General features: G+C 38.9%; 2 protein-coding genes across 3 annotated transcripts in view; one reads left to right on the forward strand and one right to left on the reverse strand.

The window, feature by feature from the left end:
* The window catches only part of adcy5 (adenylate cyclase 5), a 99,547-nt gene extending 93,830 nt beyond the window's left edge, over positions 1–5,717 (forward strand). The window contains 1 exon segment of the mRNA XM_051069728.1: positions 1,274–5,717. Coding sequence (XP_050925685.1) covers positions 1,274–1,402 — 129 coding nt within the window. The 3' untranslated portion in view covers positions 1,403–5,717.
* A 1,346-nt stretch (positions 5,718–7,063) lies between these two features.
* On the reverse strand, positions 7,064–18,086 carry sec22a (SEC22 homolog A, vesicle trafficking protein). Of its 2 annotated transcripts, none has more exons than XM_018696534.2 (7): positions 17,937–18,086; positions 16,417–16,627; positions 12,561–12,724; positions 11,866–12,045; positions 10,466–10,584; positions 9,847–9,912; positions 7,064–9,495 (listed from the first exon to the last, which is right to left on the reverse strand). In XM_018696534.2, exons 2-7 carry the CDS (start codon positions 16,596–16,598, stop codon positions 9,295–9,297), a joined length of 912 nt encoding a protein of 303 aa, XP_018552050.1. In that variant the 5' UTR covers positions 16,599–16,627; positions 17,937–18,086; the 3' UTR covers positions 7,064–9,294. The 2 variants fall into 2 exon arrangements, with proteins under 2 accessions (XP_018552050.1, XP_018552051.1); XM_018696535.2 differs by having other exon boundaries at positions 18,018–18,079.
* Between the last annotated feature and the right edge of the window lie 327 nt (positions 18,087–18,413).

Raw genomic sequence — 18,413 nt, forward strand, 5'->3', positions numbered from 1 at the left:
CCTTCCTCACCTTCAGGTATTCCATAAATGCGGATATTGTTTCGCCGTGACCGAGCCTCCAGATCTGTCATTTTCATTTGCAGGGATTCCTGTTTTTGCTGCATTTGTCGGAGTGAGCCCTCGAGGTCGAGGTTACGCTCCTCCAACTCGGCCACACGCTGTTCGGCTTCCTCGACACGCGTTGTTGTGTTTTTCAAGTCCCCCCTGATATCTCCCAGGGCCTGGTTAATCTCGTCTCGGAGTTCAGCCAGCTCCTTCTTCACGTCCTCTCTCAATGTAGACCGGAATGAGTGCAGCTCATTCTTTACATCGGAGCGCATAGCCTTGATCTCAGTATGAATACTAGTTAGCAGGCTAGCTTCGGTCGGATCTGGTCCGGTCAGGCTAGGCGGGCTAGCATTAGCATCGTTGTCGCACTCCGTGGCTAGTTTATCATGTTTTCCAGATCTTGTGTTCATTTTACTTTTAGCTTTGCTGGTTTTGTCCCCTTCCTTTGTATAACAACTATATTGTCGCACTAAAGCACTTGAATCTGGGGAGTTAATCTATGATTTGGGGAGAGCGTTAGGTCAGCCTGCCATCTTGTCGAAGTGCCCGCTGGAAGTCTTGTTCCCACGTTTTGAGAGCCAGCACAACAGACAACCTAAGCATGAAGTGCACTGCACCCATTATTAGCTAGCAGGGCAATAACAGTCATTAATTAGTTAGTGCACTTGCATCAATTAAATACGTAATACATTAATTAGTCATTAATCATGAGATGCAGTTGTGACACTTTATAGGTTGTAATGTTATAAAGCTCCAAAAGTTAAAACTCCCTCAGTTTAAAACCTAAACTCAATACAATTAACTCTACAATCTGTGTACAATGCTCACCTGTATGTCTACCTCCCTGAACTACTGCAACTGCCATTTCATCAGGCCAAAATGTGGGAACGAATTAATTAAAATATGGGAGTTAATCAATTAAGATGTGGGGATGAATCAATCAAAATGTGGGAACAAATTCATTTCACTGAAGAAATGAATTAGTCAAAATGTGGGAACTAATTGTAATGTATGTATGAAATAGCATTTTGAGCACTCGGTGTGGTATAACATGGTGTTTTTTTTTCTCTTTGTGACCAGTCTGGGACTCAGCACTAAATCAGTGCTGACTGGGAGTCATTAGGTGGTAAACATAGGCAAAATAATAATAAATACATGGAAAATTGTAAATACGAAGCAAAATAAACTTGTCTGCTCACTGTTCCTTCCTTCCTTCTGCCCTCAGGTGACCACAGACCTGTACCAAGTACTGAGCTCCTATAACTACACACTGGAGTACAGAGGTGTGGTCACAGTCAAGGGTAAAGGAGAGATGATGACCTATTTCCTCACCAGTGGACCCTCCAGCAGTTAACCTACACTAACTGACAAACAAGACACATGGGTGTTAAGCACCTTAACTCCATGTCTGTCATAACATGCAGCCTCATGGACCTCTGACAGCTTACAGTGGACTGAGACCAACTGAGGCATCTCTTCTCACAGCGCAGAACCCTTCTTGAACCTACTGAGGCCACAACAAAGATGGATGAGAAAATTCATCCCTAAGATCAGTTTGTGGAGGATACTATGAGTGGGAGAGGCCTAGCTAGAACTCTGACATTGAGACCAAAGATGTCCAATCAGAGCATAAAGACAGATTTTGCCAGCTTTGTGAGGTCCTGAAGGAAAAATGTTCTCTGAGAAATTTCATTTGCTTCAATTTGCCAGATTGTCTGAAGGGTTTGGACAAAACTATAGGAAGAAATTATGTCACTTCCTTTTCTCTGCCTTTTTCCTGCTGAAGTATATATGTACATGTAAAACACAGACAGTTTTATGTGTATGTATATGTTTTTATGTACTGTATTTGAAACACATTTTGTCCATGTTGTCATGATACAGGTACAAATCGCTCAAGTGTGGACACTCAGCCAGCACCACAGCACTACCTGTCCTTCTATCAATATCTGATCATGTCAGCAATTAACAAATTAATGGAGGAGTTTACACCATTTTGTGTCTTTTGGTGAAGAGTGAGTTTTGTAGGTGAGGGGGTCCCTCAGAGACAGTCTGAACTGTTTTCTGTACTAACAGGTAGAAACAGTGTTTACAGAAAGCTTCCCGTCAGACGTATAAAATCACAAACTCACACTACAGTATCAACAGCATATACACACATTTTAAACACTAAAAGGATGTCAATGAAGAGCTTTTTCTAATCTTAGACATTTTGTATTTTGACTTCTGAACACCAAACCCTATCAGATATTTTAAGATTCTATATTTTGTACATTAATAGAGAGCTATCTATAAATGCCAACGTGTATTCAGATGTACATACTCTGTCACTCTCATGTTGGGATTTCAGAAATCCTTACTAGTGTTGCCTGGTCTTTAAGCAAAGCCACAGCTGATGTACCATTAACTTCAGCAGACTGACACACCTGAATGCTGGTTTTTCTTGCCCTTTCCACCGAATTGAGCATTTCTGATCTACAAAAAGTCAACCATTTTCTATTTAGATGGCGTTTCTGGTGATTTGCCTTCACTAGTGCATTTGAATCTCATGGTGTGAAGGAAGCAGCAAACCAAGCGAGTGTGCACTTTGAATGACAAACTAGAGGACGGGTATGACTCTCAGTCTCGGTGCTCAAAAGCCATTTTGCACTCCAGTGCTTTCAGCTGTCCACCCCTTCTTGCACTGCTCCGTACGCCCCCTATTGCTTGCTCAATCAGATGGTACGACCCAATGAATGTCCAATGATTTCCAATGAGGCCTTTAATATGAACTCTATACTAATGACAGTGATGATGCTCATCTTGTGGACAGGGAAAGACGAGCCCATATGGAAATGTGCACTTTTATCTGCTGTTTTTTTTCCCTTATCAGAGCAGTTTTATTCAGTATTACAACATTACTCAATATGTCATCTAACAAACTTGTCTTTAACCTGACAATTTCAATAGATTTTAGTGAATTTATTACCAAACACTACAGCTGGTTCTGTTTGTCTTGGCTGAGTCACAGAGTACAGTTATCAGTAAACATCTGGACAGTGTCAAGTTTTATATAGAGGAATACATCAAATTGGAGGGGTTTTTTTGTTTTGTTTTTTTTTTTCTCATGAGAACACTAAAATCAACATACTTACTTACTGACTTCCCTCCTTTGTCTCTATACACACTACACTCTTGGCCCCTGCCTATTTGTTTCTTGTGAAGACATAAATCTTTAAAACACTGCAGTTATTTGGAAATATCACAACATTCAACATTACAGGAGTTTGTGTTCTACATTTTACAATATTGTATGTACTTAAATAGACCTCCTGCTGCCGCTCCTCAGGTTGGACTTCAATTTGATTTTAGGTGGCATATATATATTCATTCATTATCTGTACCGCTTATCCATTAAGGGTCACGGGGGTGTTGAGCCTATCCCAGCTGACATTGGGCAAGAGGCATGATACACCCTCGACAGATCACCAGTCTATTGCAGGGCCAAAACATACATTCCTGAACAAAATCTTAAGACTGGGGAAAAAATTACAAGTATTTGCATTTTGTGCTGGTAGATCATAACCAGGTTATAAGTAGAGCTTCAAAATGCAAAAAGAAGAAACAGGAGCAAGATATCAAAAAAAAGAAGATACATTTGTTGAAAACTGCATTTAAACTCAAACAGGCTGTTTGTCAGCTGATCAAAAGTTTAAGACCATAGCCCCCCCCCAAAAAAAACAAAACAGAGAAGGTAGCACCACAGTTCTTGTTGATCACTTAAAAAAATTGTTTAGGCATGCTTGATGCGAGTGTTTCCACCCGAGATCATGATTGACCCTCTTCTACTGTGCCGCATAGAAAACCTCTCCAGTGGGATCTCCTTGTCATGCCAGTAATGTTGGAAGCCATCAGGACCGTCAAGGTTACATTTTTTCTTGTCAGAGAATAAAACTTTCTTCCACCTCAATGTCCCATGTTTGGTGTTCCCTTGCAAAGTCCAAACTGGCAAGTTTGTGGTGTGGGAGGAGACGCCACCTTTTAAGATGTTTTTTGTTCTTTAAGTTTTTTTCAAGCAGATGCTGTCTTATGGTTATCGGGCTACAGTCAGCATCAGTAAGGACCCTAATTTGGGTCAAGGATCAGCCTGTGTCTTCATGGGCAGCCTGTTGGATCCTCTGGCTCAGTGCAGGGGAAATTTTTTTTGGGTCTACAACTTGACTTTTTTGTCCCATAAACCTCAGGATCTTTTAAGAAATTTAAAATGACTATTTTACTGCATCTAACCTTGGCAGTGATGGCACTTTGCGAGACCTTGCTTGAGCAGCTCAACAATCCTGCCACGTCCAAAGACAGAAAGCCTTTTTGCCTTTGCCGTCAGGGGGTCATCACAGTGTGAATGCCTGAAAGAAAATGACATGAAAGCCAGATTTTTGCACAGATTTTTTTAAGGCTATTTGAGTTTGAATGCAGTTTTCAATAAATTGCCTACTTTATTACTTATTTGTCTCTTGCTCCTGTTTCTTCTTTTTGCATTTTGAAGCTCTACTTACAACCTGGTTATGATCCACCAGCACAAAATGCGAATACTTGTAATTTTTCCCCTGGTCTTAAGATTTTGCTCAGGAGTGTATAGACAAATAACCATTCACACCGATGGGCAACTAACTTGCATATCTTTGGTCTGTGGGAGGAAGCCGGAATACCCAAAGAGAACCCATGCAGGCACAGGGAGAACATGAAAACAGAACACACAGAAAAGCCCTTGGCAAACTGGGGTTCGAACCTGGAACGTTCTTGCTGCGAGAAGACAGTGCTAACCAATGTCCCATGTATATATATGTTAGATGGAATATGTTTGGCAGACACAAAAGTTAAATTTATGAGCATTTAAAAATAATTTTGCAATCCCATTCAAAAATTAAATTATTAATTGATCATTTAAAGCTGGACTTAGGAACAGTTTTATTAAATAGCAAATTTAATTTAGTAAATTAGCAAATTTAAACCTTGCTTATCATTTTTTTACTGTGAGGTTTATAAAACATGATTTGAATGCAAATATAATTAGACACATTACAATACCTTTTTAAAATTGATCAACTGATTTTAATTTAAGGTCAAAATTAATAATCCAGTGGCACACACCAGGCAATTTAACAGTTTCCATGTTCACTGTCCAGCACTATGACTAACTGATGTGTTTTTAATCAACAAAGCAGCATAGGGCATAGAAGAATAAGATATATCAGGGTTTTGCTACACAGGCAGTACTTGTTAGAAGGATCAATCAATCACACCACTACTAAAAATTTAAGCATCATCCCATTTGACCCATTGAATACAGTGCCATTCTATGTCCATGTGAGCCCTTTTTTCTACTGTTTATTGTGCAGGAATGTGCCATTAAAAAACACAAAGGGTTAGATGAGATGAGATGAGATGAATAGGGGTGTAGCTATAAGGTGGATACATTCTTAGGTTTAAAGAGAAGGTGAAATTCACCTCCTTTTGATTTCTACAGCTGAGGATCGTCACGATGAGTCTGACAAGATGACAAGGTGAGGCAGCGTCTGTGACAAAACAGCTTCAGAGATAAAAAACAGTGGGTTGTGTTTGTTGTCATGCCAAACACTATGCTCTTTTTTTTTTTTTTTTTTTTTACAGTCAAATAAACTGCTGAGATGTTTCACAGGTCTGATTGTATGTTGATTCTTTCTGCATCAACTGCCTATGTTGTCAGCTCACTAATGGATTTGGCTGAATGCCTGTTGCAAACGGTTGTCTCTTCATACCAAAGGTTTGACATAAAAGCTTGTTTCTAATTCATTACAACGCTAAAGACTTCGCTTTGTGGCCAAAGGTATATGGACATCCTGTTTTAGGTATTACTTAAGTCAAATTTAGTGTAATCTGAACAAATTTAGACAATTTGCTTCCAACTTAGGTCAATAAAGCTTTTCTGAATGACATGCCCATCAGTCATATATGAGTGTATATGGACACTTAAACCGTTCACTTCTACTTTACTAAAAAAATCCATGCACTTTTACTTAAGAAAAAACTTGTCAATATGACCAGGCATTATACCCATTGGGTCATGCAGCTCACCAACAGATGGCAGCAGTACTGCATCACTTGGTTCATACATGGGGTCCTGTGTCGTCTTCTCATTAAGATAACAGTTTATACATGAAAGAAGAGTAGAAAATGCAATGCTAATCTGCTGATTAGCACTCTGAGTGCCACTTCATCTATTACAGCTTTAACATCTATATTTATATAGAAGTCAAATCAGTGACCATTACATTAAACAAGAATGGATTAGGGTCTTGGTTAATAGTTAATTCAGTAACTCTTGATATGTATTTAAGTAGATGAGCTGGGCTGTAACTTAAATCTCACTCTCTCCATTTCAATTCAGAATCTTTGGATAAAATGTAAGAATTTGAGGAATGATCACTAATGGAACAACAAAGGCAACTGTGCTGCAGCCAGTAACCACATTAGTGTTTCAGGCTTTTCTCAGGGGAACTCAAACACATGTTGGAGCAAACAAAATCCCCAGTGCGTCATACTTAATGATTTTAACCTTTTAGAAGAGCCAACCTGTTCGCTGTCGACTGTGTGATCATTGCCACAAAAACATATTCACTTCTACTATTCACTTGAAGCATGTTGAGTTAAAATTGTCTTTCAAGAAGTCTGCAATATACAACTGCAGCATCCATTTGTCATTAAAATCAGTATACTTCCTGCTCAGGAAAATACAGTGCTGTTCCATTCATTTACAAGCACAAATAACAGAAATTCTAATCATCATATCTTAATAATCTTGTGCTATTACTGGTGATTTTTTCTTTTTAAAGAGCTACCAGCGAAATCACGAGGCAATCTGTTGCTCGTTGCTGCATGGCATTGCTGCAGCTTGCAGCAGCTGAAGAATGGTTATGGTAATGTATTTAAGTTTTTAATGTTCCAGAGACAATGAGTTCCAAGAGTTGGTATGTTTCAAAAAGAATGAGGAGAACCAACAGATAATTAAAGCACTTCAATTAAAGCAAGTCTCAGATGAATCCACTCATTCTTACATCTTCCAGTACATATCAAATCTATTCTTTCCCAGATCTTCATTTCCTGAATTTAGCACTGGATATAACTCTTCATATTATATGAGCTTGAAAGCATCATTTTTCACTCTAGTGTAAAATAAATGAATTAAAAAATTCAAACAATTTGTACACATACAACAAAATTTCAGCAGTTCATTCCCACATTTTAAAGACCTGGAAGTAATCAAATTCATTTTCCATACTTACATAAAACACTGCAAAAGCCTTAAATTTCACTTTTCTTATTTTATATAACATACCCACTCTACATATCTACTAAGTGTTGTGGAAAAGGAAAATATGAACACAAACAGCCAGTAAAGCACAATTCAGATCCAATCAAGTCCAAGCCATATTGTGAAAAGAACTATTAGGTCATGTAGGTGTGGTACCACTGTTGGAAAGCAGCGAACATTCAGAGAGCACAATGATAAGTCATACAAGTGTTGCAACAGTCCCCTGAGAGATCTGTGGTGCAGATGCCAGATGGAGACTGAGTGCAGTTGTGCGGCTATGCTCCTTTTCATTTTCACTTTCAACTCTATCCAGTGAGAGACAGATTATTTAAAAACAAAGACATTATGACAATCTTGGCATAACTGTTGAGCTACTCATGAACAATGAACAATGCATGACTGAATTCTCTACATTTCTCCATTTATTTGCTATTATCTGTTGGGATGTTGCAGGAAGCCTAGAAAATCTTCCCATAATTTCTGAACAAATTTCATACTGCGTAATAACAATGAATGTGACATCTCCTGATTTTAATTATGTTAAATGTGAATGCTGTGCTAATATCCATTACACAGGCAGAAGGTGAGAGACTGAGTTTTTGTCTTCCTAAGAGGCAGACGCAACCATGTCTGAACCAAAGTGCTCGGTGGGTGGAAAAGCATGCCAGAGGCTGCTCAGATGATACAGGCTGCCTCTGGCCCCGGCAACACAGCGAGTATCTTTACTGCTGCCAACACAGACTTGTTTATTAACATAGTCACTTGACACTGGCACATGCTTCAGGCTGTGTGGGCAAGGAAGTAGGGTATGAATGCTAACAGGCTGTTTGTGTCTACTGAAGCAGGAGTTACTGGTGACAAGTTGACGCAAGTCTGCGTAAAAAATGGAGCAACAATAAAACAACAAATAAAACTCACAAAATCTGTATAAATCGTCACTGATTACATTCCAATGAACGTCTATCAGTAAATAAATAGCACATTTAACTGTCTACAAAATGACAAATATCTGCAAAATAAGATATGATAATTGGTTCCTGAAAACAGAATACATGTAAATTGAAATGAGGGCCACATATACCAGGCAGCATTGCATAGTTTTGAAACCAAGATCGTAACCAGAGTCCTGCACCAGGTCATGTACCCAAGGGTGCAAAAAGTGCATGTAGCAGGAAAAAAACACTAGGATATGGGTGAAACAAACATTTGGAAGACATGAAAAAAATGAACAAGAAGTTAAAATTAATGTCCAGTCCTGCAGACTCTATTATATTCATCTTTCCTAAAGTCTTTTTGAAAACTATCAGTATAGCTGCTTACGCTGATGTATTTAATACGTTTCATTTACTATCTTAAATGAAAAAAAGGTTTTACATCACTCTATAATTTTGGTTTTGGTACTTAAAACTCAGACATTCCTAGTGCCATCTAGAGCACCTTAGACAGAGTGTCTAATATGGCCTCTGCATTTGGTTGTAAGTGGGGCTGAGAGTTATACATGACAAGTTGATTCCAATACTTAATTTTGCAGGTGGTGGGAGAGTACAGGTTTGCAAAACTGATTTCCCTGTATGCAGGACTCTGACCTAAACTATGGCTGCAATGAAAGGATGTAAAAGTAAATATCTTTATCAGACAACGGTGGGGAATAGACAACTTCCCACATCAATCTAATAAGATCCATGGATGACTCAGGCTGCAGTGGAGTTTCACACTGAGATCTGCCCAGTGGTGCTGGGATTGAGTAAGAACAGGACCACTGTGGTGTTGCAAGATTTTTCTTCTTCCTAAAGTGGGAGGATGATTTTTTTTTGTCCATTTTGTCCCCAGAGTGGCCAGTGCTGTTGTCGCTGCATTTCCAGGGCATATGTGAGACACCTGACTGAAGGTCCATTTGTCCTCTGTGTTAAAAGTTTTTGTCAGACATTATAGTCTGGTGCCTTGCCCAGCGGTTGCCTCAGTCTGATCTGCAGGGTCATGAATGCCCCCACTGCCACATGGAAGAGGATCTGCCACATGTTCCTCAGTTCATACAGATACATGTTGGACAGACAAATGAGTGCAAATGCCAGAAAGGACTTACTGTTCCTCCAGACAGAGAAGTAGGCAAACAGGTAGCACTGAAAGCAAAATGGCAAAGAATTTGAAAGTTATACAATTTGTGTGACTGATATTGACCAGTGGCATGTTGTCATCATTAATGTCCTTTATTGGACAATAAGTATGTTAAGTATGGTAGAAATCATGTCTTCTAACTTTGTTCACCTCGTCAATCTACCAATTTTCCGTAGATTTGTGGCTTCTGCACAAAAAGAGCTGATGAAAATGTTTTAGAAAAGGTAGTGGGGTGAAGGGCATTGAGCTTTTGCTAATGTTAGTCTAGCTGACAAGCTGCTGAGCTGTAAAGTGCAGGGCCGTTAGTCAGCCAGTCAGCCAGTGATGGGCTGCTCTTACCGCAGACTATCACTTACCTGATATAGACAGGCTGCTGTGCCGAGAAAGAAGGCAATCACATAATTAAAGTCTTCATCGTCATTCTGCAGACAGGAAGAAAAGGCATGGACAAAAAGGTTATTTTTTTTAGCTCTAGTCACCCATGTCTAGACAAGGCATCATGAAACCAATATGCCTAATAAGAAAATTCAGAGGTTCCCACATTTCATTTTTCTCATTTGGTTTAATAGAATATAATATTACATAGACAGTTTAAGGGAACATGATGCTGTTATGCAAGTATTCCGAAAGGAAAATTCAGATTTATGACAATTTAGGTCTTATTTAGGTAGTTTTTGCCATTTATTTTATTGGCTGTATGATAACGCTTGGATTACAAAACCTAATGAGGCAGAAAACCTGAGTAATTAGGCAACTAGCCTAGCCTAAGTCTAATTATCTAAGACATTTTATTTTGAGGAAAAACCAAAAGTGAGTGCACACACAATATCAGTACTAATCACTCATTACTCAAGACACCCAACTACAGAAAGTACAGGACATCTGTAAATTACAACAGATAGTCTGGGTACAATGTTGCCACATTTCCAGATCTCAGGAATATCCTGAATATACAACTGACAGCATGTACTCCACCTGCAGTATGCTCTCTATAGCATGGACTCCTCGCAACAGATTGAGGCCTCCACAGAGGACACTGAGCACACAGGAAACAATGCCTGGAAGAGTCACTGGCTCCAACATCTGTGTGGGAGCTGTAGGAGAGAAAGGAAATTTTAATACAAAAAAAAAAAAAAAAAAACCTACTTCCCAAAGTGTGAAACAAAACACACATTTTATGAAATGTAATTACTTATTCACACTATATGCAGGATAAAAGGATAGCATACATTGAAAAAGCATACATTGAAATCTTCTGGCATCCAAAACAGTCTGGCACAGTAAAACGAGTGATCCATAACTATTATCAGATTAGCATACTAATAATAAAATAAATAAATAAATAATTTCTGTTCTCAGAAAATGGAGACTGGCAAGGGCAACCGACAGAGAGTGGACAAAGTGTGGAGAGCTGCTCTGAAGAGGAAGTCAGGAGAAACACAACAGCTATAGGTGACCCAAGGTGGTATCACTTGGCTTGAGGTGTGACGGTGTGTACAATACGGTTGTTTTCTGAAGCAACTGAGGGGTGGGTTCTGTGCCACAAACCACCAGACCACCAGAAATATAGTATATTAAGCTCTTGGTTTTCTAACTTTAGCTTTTTACTGATAAACACCTGGAGTTTTTAAAGGAATGGTTTTAAGCTGATATTCACAGAGATTTTATGTTGCCATGCTTCCAAAACTTTCTTCCTGCTAAATTACAACATTCAAGGCAGACTTGCCCACTGAAAGTGAAGGGAAAATTTTGAGAAAATTAGCTCTACATTATCCCTGAAAAGTTACAATTAAAACAATAAATATTAAAACTGCATTGAAAAAGTGTTTGTGCTACAAGTGCTATTTTTGAAATTAAATTTTATATTTTTGTAAGATTTTCACCAGTTTATAACATTAAAAATTCAAACAAATATATATATATATTTAATTTTTTGAGTGAAAATGTTGAGTCCTTAATATTGTTCAACAAGGTATGCAGGAACATAGACTTCTTTCATGTGATGCTGAAAATGCACAAATGGGTAGGAATTTTGGTTGTGTATGTATCTTTAAACAATAAAGCAACCATGTGGAAGAGTCTACAGGTTTGATGTGAACTGGTCTATAACCCAACAGCTCAAAAGTGATATGAACAATGACAGGTGCATCCAGTATCATTCCTTTACTGCTGAAGTAAAGCACAGTGTTCTGAGATCACTAGTGACCCCTCTATGTGTTACAAACACCAGTGCATAAATAATGAGTGTAAGATGCAATGAGATAACACATTGTTGGTCCCAAAAAGGGAAATTAAGTAGGTAGTCTATTACAAACCTCTTTTGTACTTGAATACATGAGGGTGTATTATGTGTGCTGCTGCAGTTCATGTCCTACCTATGCCCTTGTATTTGGATGGCATGTGCACAGAGAATCCATTGATAGCCCGCAGGTCCTCAGGGGAGAGCTGGTAGGGCGGTCGCAGCTTGATCTCTGTCTGCATGTCAGCCAGCTTGATCTTGGTGGACAGGGAACGAGGGCTGTTGTAGCGCTGTTTAGTCTTCTGGATGAACGTGTCTGATAGATTACATTCAGCACAACAAGGTAGTTCATAACAAGATTTCCATCTTAGATACTCTAGATTAGATCTGAGATGATTCTTTAATAAATCATTCAACAGAAACAATTTTGATTATCTACTGTTTGTATCATATATAAATTAAATGCAACTTAATATGTCAAACAGTCTCTGGTTTTAGGTTTTCAAACATGAAGATGTGTTGTTTTTCCATCTTTTTACATTACTTCAAATTGAATATCTTAAGGTTTTAGATTGTTGGTTAAACAGCACAAGCAATTTGAACATGTGGCCTTTGAGATCTTGAGCTGGACATTTTCTACACATTGTGACAGACCTGCAGATGGAGGGAGTATTAGAAATTTTATCAGTAATGGGAGAGCTTTTAAGATTTTCCTGGCTAAAAAACCATGAGTAGTCACACAGCTAAGTAAAACATGCTCTACAAGGCTAATTATGGAAGAGAAATTGGCCTTATTTTAGCATGGATGATGTAAAATTTCATGGATCTCACCAAATTCAATGAAGGAGTATGGCCGCACAACGCTGCTGATTCGTTTTGTGTCATAGGTGACGATAAACTCCTTCTGTAGCTCATCCAGGAAGCAGAAGGCCAGCACGTTGGGGTAGTTTGCAGTGCACACCATCAGGTATCCAACACCCAGTGAGCTTGTGAAACTGAAACACACATGCACAAGCATTATTATTTTCACAGGCTGCACACTTTTCTTCACAGAAACCCTGGAAAACTGTAATTAGGACATTAAGCTAAATAAAGTGCAGATTACAAAAAAAAACACAATGGCATTTCTGATTTTGCTGGCTGCTGCTCTAAACACAGGACAAAACTATTTCACCACATTTGTGCCTAAAATTCACACATTCACAGCTAATTAAAAACAGAACCACAATCTCATTCATATGCAACTCAGCAGACACTATCTTTGGGCCCTGCAGTGTTAATTGATACACTGAGCACAAATTAAATTCCCCAGATAGAACAGCTTCTATATTATCTGAATAGCTCAGAAAGGAAAGCTGGTTATCACATCTAAATGGATCTGGAACATAAATGTCAACAAGTAGAACAGACTGATGTGATGATTATCATGTGGCAAGAGGGGAAAAAAGCAAAAACAACATAAGTAAAGAATAATGCAAGTAAACTCACACAAAATATCAGAAGGATGCAGTCAGGCACATTACTCTCATAAGGTTGTATGATGGTTTATATTGTGGCCTCTAGTTCCACAGTTGTGAAAGACAAAATATCCCTTCACAGTTAGTACGCAAAATCAAGTTGGTTGTGTCAATAGTGATGCATTATGAACATTACACCTACAGTGAGTAAGTGTGAAGTTCATTTTTATAGTGCCTTTCAAGACCAGACCAAACATCACAAAGTGCTTCACAATAAAAGACAGAAGAAACAGAAGATTCAAAGGGTTCAAAGGGTATGAATTTTAAAATTTAGGAGCCACAATTTCAAAGACACTGTCTCCTTTCATTTTAAACCTGGAGGGAGAGACAACCAAAAAGCCCCGATCAGAAGACCTCAGACACCTACTAGTAAACTACAGCAGTAGCAGGTCACTGCTGCAGCCAGGTGCCTGACCATGCAGAACTCTGAAACTAATCACAACCTTGAATTGATTCTTAATTTGAAAATCAAGAGAAAAAAAATCTAAATCTGTGTTCTGTTGGAGGGCCTGTCAAAAGTCAAAGTTCAGCCCCAACTAGTATATCACCATCTCTGATATTCTTCTAATGGACAAATCATCTTCCCATTCTCAGTATGCACAGACAGTTCAGAAAAATATATAATAAATTCACTTCTGAATCTAAGATAAAATAAAACTAGTCCTGAGGTAAAACTAATGATGCATAAATGAGTTACAGCATGAATGTGTTCCAATATTAAGGAATGTAAAGCAGTGTGTGTGTGTTAAAGCCACTAAAGGTCCGTAAAACCTAGAAGATACAGTATATCTGGAATCGTCATATAAACAAGTATGATAGACCAGGCTTGGAATGATAAAGAAAGTGAACTCATGTTCCAAAAATGTCCAAATAAGGCTACGGTTTTGAGATATGGAGGCTTTAAATTGTTAATGCTGTGAGGGCAGTGGAGATAGTTGTAGACTTCAGAGAGAACACAGCTTCACCCTCCTCCATCATCCTGTGTGACTCCCCAGTCAGAACTGTGGAGTCCTTCCATTTCCTGGGGACCATCATCACCCAGGACCTCAAGTGGGAGCTAAATATTAGCTCCCTGATCAAGAAGGCCCAGCAGAGGATGTACTTCCTGCAGCAGTTGAACAAGTTCAACCTGCCAAGGACCATGATGGTGCACTTCTACACCTCCATCACTGAGTCCATCCTCACCTCCACCATCACCATCTAGTACACTGCTGCTACGGCCAAGGACAGAGGCAGACTGCAGCGTGTCATCCGGTCTGCTGAGAAGGTGATCGGCTGTAACCGGCCTTCTCTCCAGGACCCTGAGGCAGGCAGGAAAGATCATGTCCGATCCCTCCCATCCTGGTTACAAACTCTTCAGGACACTCCCTTCTGGCAGGAGGTTGCAGTCCATCAAAACCAAGACCTCACACCACAAGAACAGTTTCTTCCCCTCTGCAACTGGGCTCCTTAACAAGATCTACCTCCCCAACAACACACACACACACATACAGACTGTCACAGACTATAATCCCCCCACCCCCACTACACGTTACATTAACGTTAGACACACACCTATGCGTTACATTAATGCACATCTCTCCAGACAATCACTGCCACCTTCAAACATTCGCACTCTACATTTTACATTTTAATTATGTATATTTATGTTCCTTATAAATATAGTTTTTGCTTTTTTTTTTTTTTTAAACTATCACTGTTCTTTAGCACCGATATACCAAGACAAATTCCTTGTATGTGCAAACTTACTTGGCAGTAAAGTCTGATTCTGATTCCTAAAAAAGTTCATTATGGTTATGACTTGCTGAAAATTGTGCTAAAAGATTAATCTGTGATTTGGAGCTCATATCTTTGCACAGAACCACATCAGATCTTTAATTTCTTTTAGCTATAATATTTAGGTTATACTACTTTCTTAGCAATTAGGTTTGTGTGTGTGTGTCATGGAATTGCCTCTGGAAAAAGTTATGTTTTGTTGATTTTTGAAGAAACAGAATAAGTAAATACACAAAAGTGTAGAGGTTTGGACACCCTACTACATCAGTATTGAGTAACTTGCTGCCCCTGCTGACTGTTAAGCACAGGGGTGGGAAATTCTAAAACCGGAAAGAGGCTGGCTTCTACAAAAGGACAATGATCTAAAGCAGACTTCAAAATCCACCACGAACTGCATCAAGAACTGCAAGCTGGTGCTTTTAGAATGACCCTCACAGTGCCCTGAGTTAAACATCATTGAAAATCTTTGAAGAGATCTCAAATATGCAGGTGTTTACAAGAAAGCATAAAAATATCTTAGAACCTGAAGTGCAAGGAAGAGTGGGTGAACAATCCTAAATCAAGAATAGAAGTACCCTTAGCTGCTACAAAAAGTGTTTACAAGCTGTGGTATCTGCCAAATGGGGGACTGGTGAGTACCGACTTAGTAGCCCAAACATGCGCACATGCAACACTGGCAACTGTATCAGACTTAACAACACCCTCTAAAAAGGTCCTGGGATATCACAGAACAAATTAACTTGTGACTTTAAACACTGCCTGCCTCATTCTGACCTTCATTGACTTCTGACCTCCTCTTCTTCAGATGCTTCAGGTTCTCATTCATTATAAAAGACTCATAGAAGACTCATCAAAGACTTATCACAGAAGGCTGTGGTTACTGAAAGGTAAAGTCGGCTCACTGATGGCTGATTTTAGATGTCTGTTGAGGTCATGTCCTCTGTCTTAATAAGACTTATTAGCTCTTAACAAACAGCTCTTGAGAGAGATTCAAAGCATTTCCCTGAGATCTGGCAGGGCTTTTAAAAACTGTCTATCACATCAAATGAATGTCTAGCTGTCAAATCACTCAAATTAAAAAGCATTTTTCCCATCACTATTGCATTAGGAGGTCAAGAAGAGAGTCTGCCAGCATAATGATGCAGAAAAATGATCTAAATCTCTATTTTATACCTTGAATTGAAAATGAATTAAGCAAATTAATTAAAAGCCAAATACATACAATTGTTCCATATCATTTGCAGCTGGAGATTATGTTTTTATCTGGTAAATACAGTTAGCTAGCTACATTTAATAGCTGATGCTTGCTTAGTTAATGGGACAACTGAATGTAAAAGGATCCCTCTAAAATGGCCAAACATCAGGAATTTAAATCAAAATCTACTAAGACCTACTTGACATTGTATGGTCCAGTCTTAAGTGTGCAGCGGTCAGGGAACTGGCTGAGTTTCTTGGAGAGACCTTTGAGGTGTCTCTTGGTTTCCTGAAGCTCTTTATCCTGCTCATAGTCAGTGGATGCAGAAAGAGGCAGGCCATCCCCGACCCGAACCACTGAGGCAAACAGCACCAAGGACATATTACAGCTCTGGCAATCTCACTGAAGGCCTGCAAACAGATGTGAAACAGGGATGAAAGCTTGTTGACAGACAGATCATAACTATAATAATAATAATAATAATAATAATAATAATAATAATTCGTTTAATATCTCAAGTTGTTGTTGTTCAACCTAAGGCTTTCAATTTAGTCCATGTTGTGCATCATGCATTTTGTTCAAAATCATGTTTGAATAAGATATGTAAAATTGGTTATGGTATGAGTTCTTAAATATGTGAGAGCAGAGCTGAAAATATATTTTTTTAAATAAATAAATATCAGCAACTATGTTGAGCAGAGTAAGTAAGGAAAGCCAACAGCGTCTTGAGGTTTTAGCAGTTTGTTCGTGCCATTTAACGACAGCTACAAATGTAAAGCGAGGTATATTTTATGACAAGATAAAAAGATTTACTGAAGACCTACCAATTAGAGTATTTAGATTACTGTTTCTGCATCACTGATAATGGCTAAAAGTAGACGTTGTAATGGTTAATTATGCATTCACAGCGAGGAGAGGACTACGGCTTGCTACCGTTGGCAGATAGAGTGCGTAATGCGACAACTGCGGCGTCTGTCTATCTATGATTTACAGAGACATAAGATAAGATAAGATAAGATAAGATAAGGTGGCGTTGGAGGGGCGGCAAACACTGATTCATAAGCTTGGGTTTCTAAGGGTCCTCTCCGCTTTGATCCTCAAATTAAAAGGTCTGCTCTAATAAACAGAACCTGAACCGGTTCTGTTAGGACCACGGACAGCTCCCCATGCTGAATGAAAGGGCTTTGAGAGGCAGCACTTGGGACGCATTATTGTCACGACGTGCCTACACGGCAAACGTGAGTATTTCATAGTTTCAAAGCAAACTCGAGACCAACATTACTACTAGTTTTAATTGAAAGCCAGAAAGACATTATGACGACGATGTGTCAGAAGAAAGATGTTAGCTAGAGTTGTGGGTTAGTAGCTAAGGAGCTACAAGTAGTAGAGTTCACTTTAATATCATGAACTGCAGTCAGCCGAACGCTTGGTGCATTATCTACACGTTTCGGTTTTTTTTTCTTAACGTTTACCAATAACAGAAAACAGTCTACACTGCGGCAAAACCAGCTAACTAGCTCAGTTAGAGTAGATTAGCCACCTACCCACCGTTAACTGCTAACCAAATTAGCTTGTTTGCCAGCGTTTCCTTCATGCTAACGTTAGCAGGCTAGGGAGCAAACGGCTAACTGCTATACATACCCAGGCCAACGTTATACACAAATCTGAACAAAACACTTGCGTCTAGAAATCTAAACTACATAATTGGGCATTTAATACCTGGTAAACGAGTGTGGCATCATGTAGACACCCGTGGCATGCAGCTCTATGAGTGTGCAGTGAGTGTAGACAGCTACTGACCCAGCGACTGCGGCCGGCGATGGCTTTTTACGTTTACGTGGCTGTTTCGCTGTGAATTGTGGGTAAAAACAGCCGCTATGCAGCGTCACTGAAGAAAACTCAACACATAAACAAACAACACCAAAGCAAGGCTCGATCTGTTGTAATAAAACATGTAATTTAAAAAGATTTTGTTCCCCATCAAATTGAGGAAATACCCGTTAGAATCTTAACCCTCTATTGTACGCATTATGATATCAGCGAGGAAAAAGCTTTTTCATTATTTTTATTTATTTATTTTTTTAAAGTTTGTTGCCTGGAGGCAACATTGAAAACACACAGATGTATCTAGTTTTTAATGTATTACACATTTTATATTTAATAAAAAGCAATATTTCATATCCAACTCTCAGGTAC

The sequence above is a fragment of the Lates calcarifer genome, linkage group LG1 (genome assembly GCF_001640805.2).
Source record: "Lates calcarifer isolate ASB-BC8 linkage group LG1, TLL_Latcal_v3, whole genome shotgun sequence".
Taxonomy (NCBI): Eukaryota; Metazoa; Chordata; class Actinopteri; family Centropomidae; genus Lates; species Lates calcarifer.